This window comes from Sardina pilchardus, chromosome 15 (assembly GCF_963854185.1).
Source record: "Sardina pilchardus chromosome 15, fSarPil1.1, whole genome shotgun sequence".
Lineage (NCBI taxonomy): Eukaryota > Metazoa > Chordata > Actinopteri > Clupeiformes > Clupeidae > Sardina > Sardina pilchardus.
Window position 1 is genome coordinate 33017775 of NC_085008.1, and position 15045 is coordinate 33032819.

At 39.8% G+C, this 15045-nt stretch overlaps 1 protein-coding gene across 1 annotated transcript; it reads right to left on the reverse strand.

Moving 5' to 3' along the window:
* Positions 1–2835: 2835 nt before the first annotated feature.
* Positions 2836–14959, reverse strand: LOC134102374 (G-protein coupled receptor 35-like). Its single transcript, XM_062556459.1, has 2 exons — positions 14823–14959; positions 2836–4586 (listed from the first exon to the last, which is right to left on the reverse strand). Exon 2 carries the CDS (start codon positions 4577–4579, stop codon positions 3590–3592), a length of 990 nt encoding a protein of 329 aa, XP_062412443.1. The 5' UTR covers positions 4580–4586; positions 14823–14959; the 3' UTR covers positions 2836–3589.
* Positions 14960–15045: the final 86 nt, after the last annotated feature.

The window sequence follows — 15045 nt, forward strand, 5'->3', positions numbered from 1 at the left end:
GCAAAGGCCCCAAACCTCCAAGTGTTAAAAAAAAAAAAAAAAAACACAGCATAAACTTTTGAGTCGTGTCTGTAGGCTTAAAGTAGGCTATTAATATAGCCTACCGTATGACAAATGGCAAGTGAATCACTTCTTTCTTTTCTGTCAAGGACAAAACCACTTGACACCACCTGAATGTCTGTATTGCTCTGCTTTATAAGGCAATCACCAACTTATGAGCTATTTTCCTATAATACTGCACTATAGGAAAACCACAGAAGTTATAATATTGTACTAGCCCTGTAATGCAGGATTATTATAGAGATATTACAGAACACCAGAAGATATTATATATCTGTACTATAAGAACGCTATAGGGTAAGATTATTACAAAGACACTACAGACCACTACAGGAATATCATACAACTGTACTATAAGAACACTATAGGGTAAGATTATCACAAAGACACTACAGACCACTACAAGAATATCATACAACTTTACTATAAGAAGACTATAGAGAAGATAAGTACTATAAAGGTATTACAGAACACCACAGCAATATTATAGATCACTATAGAAATCCTATAGTATTACTATAGGATTTTTCCGTAAGGGTCACAGTAATTCTGATAATAGGCCTACTATTTAACCAGCAGCTCGAGAATATTGTCAAGCTTCACGTTTGCTAGCTGAGGAGGAGAAGACTGTCGGAGAAGGGGGGAAGAAGACGGAGCCGAATTAGCAATGAAACGAGCATGCGCTTCTTCTTCCTCCTTGTACGAGCATGCGCCAAACAAACGGAATAAACTTTTAATCGGAATAAAGGTTTACATGATCAAGGAGGGGAGTTAATTCCGCTTTAACATCGGAATAAACCAACCACTTAAATCGGAATTAAGTTTGATTCCGAATGATCATTTTTAAGAGGAATAAGCGTTTACATGGTCTCTTTTAAAGCGGAATTAACTTTTATTCTGAATTAACTTGGTTTTATTCGGAATTAAAGCTCTCATGTAAACGCAGCAATTGTGGATGTGAAAGGGGAGCATTTGGGGAATTTCAATTACCAGAAATATCATGCCAATAAGTAAAGGGATCTTTAGTGTGTGAAGAGTAGTGTTTGGCTAAATGGTATTCATTTTATAGCCTTTATTTGCCCAATGTTTGGTGACTTACATTGAGGCATGTGTTTATTTAAGATGCATGTGAGTGTAGTAGTGCTTCAGTGATGGTCTTTTCATGTTCTGTGTGTTTTGCAATGTATTAATTAATGGAAGCCTCTTTCTGTTCCCTCTGTTACTAGGTGGTGTGAGGACTGCTGCCCTGAGAATGCTGTGTCAGAGACACTTAGGCTGTGTGCATTTTGGAATGTTCCAAATTTGTGTCACTTCCATAAGGAAGTTCCAAGCCTGCAAGTGAGTTCACTCACCAAATAGAGACACACGCATATAGCATTTAATATGTGTGCATGTACTGTATTTGTGTCTGTAACTGTTTAGTTTATCCCCTCCTTTCATGTGTCTGTTATGAGTCATTGCACGAGAAAACCAGGCAGAACAAGCAGGAGGTGGGAAGAAGGGGGTCGGCCAAATCGGCTCATACTTTGTATATGTGATAAGTATGTGGAACTATGAACAGCCATATACTTAAAACCCTCCAGCTCTTTTTTGTTATGGAGTTCTGGGACCCCTCTCAGAGAACCTCAAAAATCCAACAATTCATGGATGAAAATGACTGAAATTGCCATTTCTACCCTGATTATCCTGATAAAGATATGAACACGAGCTTTATGTTTCCATAGAGCTTAGGTAGAATAGTTTTAAAGACCAAAAGGTGCACTAGGGGGTTATCTGCACCACTGAAAGCAGAATTTTCATCCCTCTAAAATTGGTCATTTTTAGGAGGCATTATCTCACATTCGCAGTGGCTTTGGTGGATGGTTTTACTGTTGCTGGACAGAGGAACATCTTCTGATTCAAAAACAATGGTCGTCTAATTGGGCCACACATAATGTGCGCCGTGCCAGGAGGGTCTTTCCGGTATTTTTTCGGATTTTGGAGTATAATAAACCAGGTAATAATATCTCACTATAGGGTAATTTATGGTCAATTGTTGTGTCACTGTATGACAAATTGTTAAAGAAAGCTTTAATTAACTAGAAAAGCACTCAAAGAGTGCAGACCTCTGCATGCTTTGATGCTCTTGGTTGTCATACATTTGAAACTAGACTATTCAGATCGTCACCGAGTGGCCATACCATGCCATTACATCGCAAACATCTGGCATTAAATCTGTTTGTGATGTAATGCCATGGTATGGCCATGTGATGGCGATCTGAATATGGTTTATCATAGGCCAAAACACGACAAAAGACCCTCCTGGCACGGCACACATTATGTGTGGCCCAATTAGACGACAATTGTTTTTGAATCAGTAGATGTTCCTTTCTTCAGCAACAGTAAAACCATCCACCAAAGCCACTGCGAATACGAGATAATGCTTCTTAAAAATGACCGAAATTTAGAGGGGGGGACATTCTGCTTTCTATGGTGTAGATAACCCCTCGGTGCACCTTTTGGTCTTTAAAACTATGCTACCTAGGCTCTATGGAAATATAAAGCTTATGTTCATATCTTTATCAGGATAATCAGGGTAGAAATGGCAATTTCAGTCATTTTCAGCCATGAATTGTTGGATTTTTGAGGGTCTCTGAGAGGGGTCCCAGAACTCCATAACAAAAAACAGCTGGAGGGTTTTAAGTATATAGCTGTTCATAGTTCCACATACTTATCACATATACAAAGTATGAGCCGATTTGGCCGACCCCCTTGCAAGTGTGGTTTTACCGCTACAGACCACTAGAGCGGCCAAAAAAAACACAGTTCGACCGGTAATGACCCATTTAATCATATATAACAGTATGGAACGAATTGATTAACTGAAAAACGTTGCATAGTATACCTTTAAGGCAATAAGGTTTTCAATGAAATTTCATAGTGCTCCTAAATTTTTTTCTGTGCTCCTAAATTTTTTCATTTAGGAGCACCTATGCTCCTAGTGAAAAAGCTAAGTGTACAGCCCTGCTGTAAACAAAATTAATCTGATCTAAAATCATCTAAAATTCCATAACTTTTCCCTGATTTTCCCAGACAAAAAACCTGAAATTCCATGATTTACAATAGTGTGGTACAATATAGCCTAACCAACGATTCAGTGTAGTCATGCAGTGTTCAAGAGTCTTTTTCATTTTCAGAGCAGGAATAAGTTGTCCCCGAGAAAATACAGAAAAACTAACTATGTCCCCGTTTTTTTTTTTTAAGGTAAAACTTTTCAATCAGATTGATAGGCCTAGCCAAACTGAATGTTCCCATTTTTTTTCCAATTGTTTGGGATTATGTCCCGGTTTTGATCTTGGACATCTGGTCACCTTAAGTAAAGATAATAACTAAATACACACAAGTGAATTTAAAATTTTAAACAAACAACAGTACTGCCCCCAAAATGATAAAATTCCCTGGCCTTCCATGTCATGGACTAGAAAATTCCATGATATTCCAGAAATTCCATGACCCGCGGGAACCCTCATGTAGAAGAGGGTTGACTGTGTCAGGTCACATTGTTGACCCTCTCCTTGTGCTGGGTGCCACAGAACGCGTCCTTCAGAGTCCCCCAGCTGCCACGCGCCAGGAAGTAGTAGCTGAAGGCGTCCAGGAAGCAGTTGGTGGACGCCAAGCTGCTGGCCACGTGGACGAACGAGTGGGCAAACTGCAGCAGGGCACAGTCATCTGAGTAGGTCTCGCACAGGAATTTGAACAGGTAGCCGAAGTGGAGTGGCGAGAAGCAGACGATGAAGATGGCGAGGTTGGCAGTGATGATGTTCACCGACTTGCTCTTCTGTGTGCCATCACTGTCTATGTCCGTTTTCCTGGAGAGGGTGTGGATCACCGCCCCTGAGCAGAACGTGATGATGATGAACGGCAGCGCGTAACCCACCCCGACCAGCAACACGATGAAGGAGAGGGGCAGCGGTTGGTCAGAGTTCTTCTGAAAGCATTTGAAACCAGACAAGTTTTCTGACGAGTTCCCTTTCGGCTTATCTACCGAGTGGAAAGCCGCACTCACAGAGGCATTATAGACCCAGATGCTCACACACACCACCAGTGCTATCCACGGGGACATAACAGCACGCGCCCTGAAGGGGTACTTAACAGCCACGTAGCGGACGACACTAATGGCCACGGTGGTGAAGATGCTGACGTACATGTTGACGAAGTAGGTGGAGACGAAGACCAGGCAGGAGCTGATGGAGAAGGGCCAGGGGTTCTGGTACGAGTACATCCTGAAGGGCAGCGACACCAGGACGCAGCTGTCGGCCAGTGCCAGGTTGGTCAGGTACACCATCATGTCGCTGCAGTTCCGCCACTGCCGACAGAAGAGCACCAGTACCGCAGAGTTGACCAGAACACCGAGGACGAACGTGGGGATGGCCGTCACCATCTGGAACACCCGCACCTCCTCCCCGATGGTCAGATTACAGTGAGTCTCTCTCTGGAACAGCTGCACCTCCTCCGCGATTGTCAGATTACTGAGAGTCATCTTCACCCTGACACACACAAAATCAAGGTCAAGGTCAACTTCATCATCCCTCAAGGAGAAATGTTAGTGGTCATCACACATCTCATCAAAGCATAAATATTCAGACATATAGACAACAGTAAACACACAAACATAACATAGATGAAAAATCTACAGATCTACAGATCTATTAGCCTAGAAATCTAGACGCCCCTAGCGGCAGCAAATGTAATTTGGCTGGCGGGGCAGTCTAGCAACGCTCCGTAGAGCTAAGGAGCTGAGAAATGGAAAATAAAAGCGGGCCAATCACAGCGTGTATAGAGTCAGTGGGTGGGCTTAACATAATGGTGACTGACATGCGACCAGAAGTTGCGACGGTAACGCATCCTGTTATTTGAAAACAAGAAGATGATTCGTTTAGCGTTATCCTATTGCGTGGAGAGGGAAGGTTACGCATCCTGCTACTTGAAAACAAGAAGATGATTCATTTAGCGTTATCCTATTGCGAGGAGGGAATTTGAAAGACAACTGTTTATCCCACCCCTCCGATTGAGCCCTGTCTACGGTGAGTGTCCAGACCCTACATCTTGATGTGGCAAACGGGCTACAAATACAAAAAAGACATTGAACATCTGCAACATAGCAGTGGGGTATGCTATGAAGCTGGTTGGTTAGCGAGGTATGTTGCGTTCAAAGCCAGGGTATGCTGTGACACAAAAGTGGCTGTTTTAGCATGGCTGTATCACCATGGTGCCAACCAAACCTGGAGGTTATCAGCTAAGAAACTGAGCATTAAGTGCAACTTCCTAGCTTCCCCCTCCTTTGACAACAGCATCATCTTTTGTGGATATTGAAGGAGCCAGACAGAGAGTTTTTTGGACAGAGCCGATCCCTTGGCATTGTCTGAGAATATTGTACCTGAGGTTCTCCTCAGAGGGTATTACTATTTGCAAAATGTTGTATGCACTACAACTTGTAAGTCATTTTTGTGCTATGTAATTTAGTTGAAGGCCTATTCCTGATATTTCTGTTCTGTTCTGTTTTGAAAGTTCTATCAAACAAGTTGAATTAAAGAGAGTAGTTAATTTGAATAAAACATAAATGAGATAAACCTCATCTTCTCATAGTACTGCAATGCTATGATAATAAAAGCAGTTGGCCTATCATCACAAGGTTAAAAAATGGCATGGAAGTACATACAGTATAAAGCAAGGCAAGGCAAGGCAATTTTATATAGCGCATTTCGGTAACACTTTACATAACGGCTCGCTAATAAGGTGGTAATTGTATGGCAATTTCTATGTAATTTCATGGTAACAATCCCTTGTTACCACTTGTTACAAGTAATTTCTATGCAGTTTCTAGTGCAATTACTCTGCTGTTTCTAGGTAATAGCAATGCAAACAGCATTAATTAAGGTGGTCATTGTGTTGCCACGGGTACGCTGGCGATTACGCCACTCCGTTCGGCACTGTCTGTGTATGGGTTCTGTGCACGTGAAATGCGCTATGTTTGTAGTGGTTGTCTAATCAATGTCTGTCTTGATGTCTGTACAGGAACGCTGTGCGAATACGCCGCTCTGTCTGGCACCTGGCTATTTTGTGTCAGTTTAATTATTTGCTTTTTGTATCTTTTTCTTATTTCTGTTTTATTATTTTGATTATTGTTGTTATATGTTTTGTGACTCAGGGCATTGCTGTAAAAGAGCTTGATGCTCAGTCAATTTTCCCTGAATAAAAAACGGTTGATGATGATGATGATTTCTATGGTATTTTGATATAATTTTATGAATAATCCTTTGTAGCCACTTATTACAAGTTATTTCCATGCAGTTTCCAGTGCAATAACTCTGCAGTTTTTTAGGTAATAGCGATGCAAACAGCTTTCATTTTAAGTATAATAAAATGGCAATTATTTGAAACTTTACTTTTTGTTTTTGTTTAATTACATGACAAACCAGGAGGTAATTTCCAGGAAAATACACAGCATCAGGGCCGTAAAATACATTATTACTTATTTCCACCCAATTACTTAGTTAATAGCCTAGGCCTACTAAGAAAGAGACAAACCAAGTCATTGTAGTAGTAAGCTGGTAAAGAAGACATTGTGTGCCTGTAACTAAACTGGAACAAGTGAAGTAATTTTATGGAAACTATATGGTATCAGAGCTGTAAAATGCACTATTGCCTCTTCCTATTTAATTACCCAGCTGTGTTGATAAACCCATCAATTATCCTTATGACATTTTTAGTGTTGTTTTTGTTTAATTACCCGAAAAACAAGGAGGTAATTTCCAGGAATATACACAGCATCAGTAGGCCAGTCAATCTAGCTCAAAAAAGGGCCAAAACTTAAACTAATTGCAATAGTAATGGTTCATACTTTTTATTGATCCTTAAACGCTCCTGCATCACATATTAAAAATCTACCCATTTATATTTAGTGGAACATACTTTTATTCAAGGTCAAAGGTAGCAATTTCCAATGCATTTTGCCATTGGGATTTACTACAGGTGAAATGGGTAAATATTTAAACTATAGATATCAAATTGAAACTTTCACAGTTGTTTACTCACATTAAGGCAAATATTTTTTGTATTGCAAGTTTTCTGAAATGTGATGTTTAGATATGCAAATGAGACCAGTTTTACTTAAATATGCCTTAATTTGCATATATTTCTAGAAAACTAAATCTGAACAATAGGTACAGTCTGCTTCAAAATAATTGCTGCATTTTGATTCTATATTGGATACCAAAAGCCTATGCAAAGGGAATATTAGATATCACTTCATATCACCTCAGAAATGAGGAAATCAAGTCAAGTCAAAATCAATGCGTTTCAATGGAAGTACCTTATAGAACAAATGATTGTCAATCATACCATATCATTGACAATCATTTGTTCTATAATGTACTTACATTGAAACGCATTGATTTTGACTTGACTTGATTTCCTCATTTCTGAGGTGATATGAAGTAATATCTAATATTCCCTTTGCTTTTGGCTTTTGGTATCCAATATAGAAGCAAAATGCAGCAATTATTTTGACGCTGACTGTACCTGTTGTTCAGATTTAGTTTTCTAGAAATATATGCAAATTATTGCATATTTGAGTAAAACTGGTCTCATTTGCATATCTAAACATCACATTTCAGAAAACTTGCAATACAAAAAATATTTGCCTTAATGTGAGTAAACAACTGTGAAAGTTTCAATTTGATATCTATAGTTTCAAATTTTACCCATTTCACCAGTAGTAAATTCCAATGGCAAAATGCATTGGAAATTGCTACCTTTGACCTTGAAAAAAAGTATGTTCCACTAAATATAAATGGGTAGATTTTTTATATGTTAATTAGATATACCTAGGGATCACAAAAAAACTTGGAATGATTACTATTGCAATTAGTTATGGGTCAAACGCTAGATTGACTGGCCTGTAAAATACATTATCACTTATTTCCACTCAATTACTATTACTATCTCTGATCTGAAATAGGCAACACACAAACACCTATTCGGTTGTTAAGTGATGATGTAATAATGGGATAATAAATAGTTTTCCGGGTCCAGCGCAGGGATGGAAATTAGCACCAGCCACCAGCCAAATGCTGGTAAAATGTGAGAGTGGCTGGTTGATTTCAGACACAAAGTCATAGTTTAACATTGAGTGGCTGGTTAATTTCACCAGAAATCTGCTATTGGCTGATAGATTGTCACATTTTCACATTTTAATTTCCACCCCTGGTCCAGCGGCTTTCAAACTCACATGTTATTCTCCATAGACAGTAAAATAAACTATTATTTTCCGCTATTCTGACTAGCCTTTAAGAAAATTGTCATCTTATACGGACTTGTTGCCTCAACCTAATCAAATCTATATTTTTCGCGGAAGCCTGGACGTTACCCATTCATCATCTGGCTCTGCATATAGCTACAGAGATTACTTTGATAAAGTTTAGCGATTTTTTTTTTAAAACCGCTGAAACGAAGGTGGTGATGACAAAGTTTACAAGTAGCAAAACCCGTCTGGCTGCGCTAATAAACGTCTTTTCACAAAATAGCTGCTGGGTCCGTGACGTCGGACTTAACAACCGAATTGAGTACGACCTTTATAACTTTGTTCTGCGAAAAAACATTGTTAACATTTAACATAAAACATTTAAAGTATACGTAAGCCTGGCGAAATTTTAACTAAGCCGTGGAAGAAGTATTTTTCGTTGATCACGCAGTAGCCTACAGAGCTAGCACGGGCAAGAGCTAGCCTACAGCCCAAAATCGCTAACAGCGGCATAGGGCTTAGAGCCATAGGCTACGCTTTCAAAATCGCATTTTTAAACCACTAACATTGCTCAAAACAGGGCTAAACCTCGTAAGCAGCTAACTCGAGGTGTCTACACATAAAACAAAGCACCAGTCAGTCTGTAAACTTTGGAATAGTCTGTATACACGTAGAATCCGTTCCAGACACAGTTCGAGACTGCACAGAATGTCACGCGAGATTTCACACGGAAGCACTAGAGCTATTGCCGGAAGAGACTACGGGTAGTGTTGGCTAAAATGACAGAGATACATGCTACAGACAGAAGAAAGAGGACAAGGAAGACAGCGTGGTTCGTGTCTGTTCCTTTCCCGGCTGCGAAACAAAAATTAAAAGTTTACAATCTGGTCTCCAGTGGCTTATTGTTTTGAGTGTGGACATTGACACCTCAATCGAAACGCTAAAGTGATGGATTACCGTGTCTGCTGTCATCATTTTGAGAAGGACGACTTCGTTATTCCGAGAGGAGCTTCTGACCCAAAGAAGTCAACGAAATATTACAATATTTTCCTCTACAAACACGTCACCTCTGTACCTGTAATGTTTTGGTAGGTTTAGGGTGCACTGCAAATAAAATATTTAGCCTACTGTTTCAGAATTTGATTATGTTGTTTTATTATCGCAGAACATGTTACATGTGTGAAAACAATGTTTTTTTGCTGAACAAAGTTAAGGTTGTGCTCAACATGTGGTTGTGTGTTGAATGTCAGTACACGGTAACCTATTTCAGATCATAGAGGGTAATAACTAAGTAACTGAGTGGAAACTAGATCTACCGCAAAGCGATACACAATGTGACCGCCGCTCAGTCTTGCACATTCTCTCCGCAAATATCAATCACACTTTTGTTTCCATCGCCTACTCCATCCCCTACTGCAACTTTTATGTATGTAAATGAGTGTGTGCATGTGTGCGCTTGCTTTTGTGTATGAGTGCTTCTCTGTCTATGAGTGTGTGTGTGTGTGTGTCTGCTTGTGTGTGTGTTTTATGTGTTTCTATGTGTATATGTTCACTGTGCTCTCTGCTGTCACTGTCACTCCAATATCAGATCACACACACACACACAGGCACACACTCACACACACACACACACACACGCATGTGCGCGAGTGCACACACACACATATGCAGGCATACACTCAAACACACACACATACACACACACACACACACACACACACACACACACAGAGATGCACCCACAGAGAGAGAGAAAGAGAGAACACACACAGAATACACACAGATAACACAGAACACACACAGACACAGAGAGAGAGAGAGAAAGAAAGAGAACACACACAGGACACACACAGCACATGCACACACACATATACACACATGCAAACACACACACGGGCACACAGAAACGCACCCATACACACACACACACACACACACACACACAGGCTATAGTACATTACACACACACTCACTTCTCAGCTCCGGTGGTCTCACAAAACTTACTCAAAGATGTGTGTGTGTGTGTGTGTGTGTGTGTGCACGCACTGTGCATCTGTGTGTGTGTGTGTGTGTGTGTGTGTGTGTGTGTGTGTGTGTGTGCACTGTGCATCTGTGTGTGTGTGTGTGTGTGTGTGTGTGTGTGTGTGTGTGTGTGTGAGGTGTGTGTGTGTGTGCACTGTTTATCTGTGTGTGTGTGTGTGAGGGTGTGTGTGTGCATGCGTGTGGGCGTGTTTGTGCATGTGTTATGTACATGTGTGTGCTGGTGCGTGTGTGTGTAGGTATGTGTCTGTGTGTGTGTATTTATGTGTGTGTGTGTGTGTGTGTGTGTGTACTGTTTATCTGTGTGTGTGTGTGTGTGTGTGAGGGTGTGTGTGTGCATGCGTGTGGGCGTGTTTGTGCATGTGTTATGTACATGTGTGTGCTGGTGCGTGTGTGTGTAGGTATGTGTCTGTGTGTGTGTATTTATGTGTGTGTGTGTGTGTGTGTGTGTGTGTGTGTGTGTGTGTGCGTGTGCTTGTCTGTGTTTGTGTGTGTGTGTGTGTGTGTGTGTATGTGTTCCTGCATGTTTGTGTGTGTGTGTGTGTGTGTGTGTATGACCGTAGCATCCAGCACCCAGAGCAACCATTCTCTTTGAAAACTTATATATTTGGAAACTAGTTCATTAAAGGTTTCTAATGGTGTCACTTATATATAACACCACCATCTACAGGCCGATGGGTATACAGTCCTGAATGTACACATAAATCCATTTATTTTATAGCCCCCCATGGATGAAATTCCACAAAACTTGGCATATTCCCAGGGGGTGTCAGGTTATAATCATACACATGAAATGTGGTGCAGTTCATAACATCTCATCTGAAGATAGGGGCAATTAAAGCAATATTACATTGCATTTTACATTTTTACCATGGGGGTGCAAATCACAAATGATTGGTTATAAGCTAAGTTGATGCAAGCTCTTGAGACCAACATACCATAAACATTTTGTCATCCTCGGTGCCACGATTCAGGTAGTTATGTAGGGAAAACTGTCATTTTTGGGCTTCGGGCGGGGGCAGCGCGGGGGTGGAGTGCCCCCCGGGGACGAAACAAAATTTTTCCACAGAAGTCTACTGGGGCTACATGCCCACCAAGTTTCATGTGCTCCGGTGTTACGGTGTCCCAGGAATCGTTGACGAAAAAATAATTTTTTTAAAAACTAGCTATGCTAGCGGCGGTCATAATAAGTGATAGTGTATTTTACGGCCCTGATGCTGTGTATTTTCCTGGAAATTACCTCCTTGTTTTTCAGGTAGGTATGTCATAAGGATAATTGATGGGTTTATCAACACAGGTGATTAACTAGGAAGAGGCAATAGTGTATTTTACAGCTCTGATACCATATAGTTTCCATGAAATTGCTTCCCTTTTTCCAGTTTAGCTACAGGCACATAAATGTCTTCTTTACCAGCTTACTACTACAATGACTTGGTTTGTGTCTTTCTTGGTAATAACTAAGTAATTGAGTGGAAATAAGTGAAGATGCATTTTACGGCCCTGATGCTGTGTATTTTCCCAGAAATTACCTCCTTGTTTGTCAGGTAATTAAACAAAAACAATAAGTAAATCCTGGATTATCATTTCAAGAACTAGATTCATTTTAAATCATTACCATTTTATTAAACTTAAAATGAAAGCTGTTTGCATCACTATTACTTAGAAACTGCAGAGTAATTGCACTGGAAATTGCATAGAAATGACTAGTAATAAGGGGCTACAAAATATTATTACCATGAAATTACATTAAAAAAATACCATAGAAATTACCACCTTAATTAATGCTGTTTGAATTGCTATTACCTAGAAACTGCAGAGTAATTGCACTAGAAACTGCATGGAAATTACTTGTAATAAGTGGTAACAAGGGATTGTTACCTTGAAATTCCATAGAAATTACCATACAATTACCACCTTACTAGCGAGCTGCAACGTAAAGTGTTACCCACATTTCTTACCAAGGCAGTTCAATGTGCTTTGCATAATCAGTTAGAACAAGTAGAAAGAGAAATTACATATTTAAATAAAAAAAATAAATGAATTAAATGTATAAAACGGGTAAAATAAAACATTGGTAAAAGCAATAATAGTAATAATAATAATTATTATATTAACAATAATATAGGAATAAAAACAAATAAATAAAAAGTGGATAAATAAAAGAAGAAGAAGAAGAAGAAGAGAACAAAGAAATGAAAGTGGAACATTAGTAAAGGTAATGATAATAATAATAATAATAATAATAGGAGTAAAAACAAACAAATAATAAATAAATGTAGAGGGGTAAAATGTAAACATTTAAAACATTAGATCAGCTAAGAAAATGCAATGGAAAATAGACTTGTCTTTAATCTGGTCTTGAAGCTTTCAGTTGTCGGGGCACTTCTGATGTGGTTAGGCGACTGATTCCACAATTTGACAGCATAATGGCTAAAAGCAGCTTCACCACTCCTTGTCTTTACGGAGGGTTCAACCAGTAGAAGTCTATGTTGTGATCTAATGGGTCTTGTGGGTATAAGGGTGGAGCATGTCTGCAAGATAGACTGGCCCAGTTCCATGCAGAGATTTAAAAACTAGCAGCAGTACTTTAAAATCAATTCTAAAAGTTACAGGAAGCCAGTGAAGAGACTTAAGGACTGGGGTGATGTGGTCAGTTCTCTCAGTCTTGGTGAGAACTCTTGCTGCTGTATTTTGTACCAGCTGTAACTGTTTAATTATCTTTTTTGGGAGGCCCGTAAGGAGACTGTTACAGTAGTCAACCCTAATAGAAATAAAAGCATGGATGACTTTTTCAAGATCAGGTTGAGACATAAGACCCCTTAGTTTAGTGATGTTTTTCAAATGATAAAAAGCTGATCTAGATGTTGCTTTGACATGACAGTTAAAAGAAAGGTCACTATCAAGCAGGACACCAAGGTTCTTAACAGTATTCTTAGCTGTGAGGCCCTTCTTTTTGAGAAGTGATGTAATCTTTATTCTATCCTCTATTTTTGCCAAATACAATCACTTCAGTTTTTTCTTTTTTAGCTGGAGGAAGCTCTTGGCCATCCAGTTATTGACCTGGTCAATGCAATGGCAAAGAGACTCAAGAGGATCGTGGTCGCTAGATGACAGAGCTAAATGGATCTGGGTATCATCGGCATAACTATGATAGATTGATTGATTGATTGATTTTATTTGACCTTTTTTTTGCTATAAGATATGATACAGCTTTTGCACCATACATTAAGAAGAACAAAACAAACAAAGTCAGGATAACACAATAAAGCCCAAGGGCTTTTTCCATTGTGGTCCCTTAAGGGGGAGGGGGGGAGGGGCAGAGAAAGTGGCAGCAGATCAAGCATCAATCATCACATCCATACATATATTAAATACAATCATCCAACAATACAATAAATAAGAAAAATAATATACTATTGGCATCTGAACCATTTTTTCAGAGCCTGCTTAAAACCTGCTACACTTCTAACCAGCTTTAGATCACCCGGCAACCTGTTCCACAGCTTGTGGCTACATACAAAAACAACTCCTTACCTAGATTAGGCCTACTCTTAACTCTAGGGGGTACAAAATCAGTAGAGCTGCCCCTGGTAGAGTATCTGTGTACATCTCTCACTCTATCAAAATAATTGATTAAATACCTGGGGACAGCCCCATGTACAATTTTATGTACCATGAACAGGTGAATTTGAGATACTGTCCTAAACTTTTATAGCCTGACGACGTCATACTCAATTCTAGTCAGAATATGAGTCTGAAACTGCTCCATTCAGCTGCGATTATGGGGCGTGATTCAACTGATACAGGGCGGGGGGGATAGCTCTGCACTCATTGGATAGCCCAAACCAAACATAACAAGTTATTGTAGCAGGGTAGGCTATATGGAAAACATCCATAGAATTCATACTTAGGACAGTCTTCTGAAGGGTTTCATTATCTCGCGGTCTAAACTGTGACAATGTTGGGTTAATTCCCCTTACTCCAACAGGTGTTTCCAGACTGTGGTTTGTTTGAAATGCATTGAATATGTTTGATCTGATCTTATAAATTGTTCCTTTAAAAAATGATGCAAAGCCATTAAATGCTTTGACTGAGATGAGATCAGCTGGAAGCTGGGAGGAAGGGGTGGTCAGCTTCTCGATTGTTGAAAACAGCACACGAGAGTTATTAATTTGACTGATGATGTCCGAGAAAAAAGGTTGTCTTGCCTTGCGTATTTCAGAATTGTAGATGATGCACAAAGGAGGTTGAGAGTAGGCTTAAGTAAAAAATATATAAATAAGGGTGCTGTCGATAGAGAGGTTGCTGGTATAGGCTACCTCACCAGTCATGAAAAGCAGAGAGGGTGAACTCAATCCATACCTCTCTAGTCTCTTTTACAGAGTCAGTTGGACCAGTTTTACCCATTTACAGTTATCAACTATTTTCAAGTTCATCTTACCTGTCGAATGAAATATCTGCAAGTGGTGTTGTAGCGTGTATCCAGTAGTATGCACAAATGAACAGTCCTCTTACAATAAACGTGCATTCCGGGTGTCTGCCTTGGACACGAAAAACCTACTTTCGTTTGTGTGTGTGCGCTCTGAGAGAGATATGGGCAGCTGAGCACTGCTGAGGCCTTTTTATACGCCACACAGAAGGATGTGGTGGGAGTCTGGAGATCA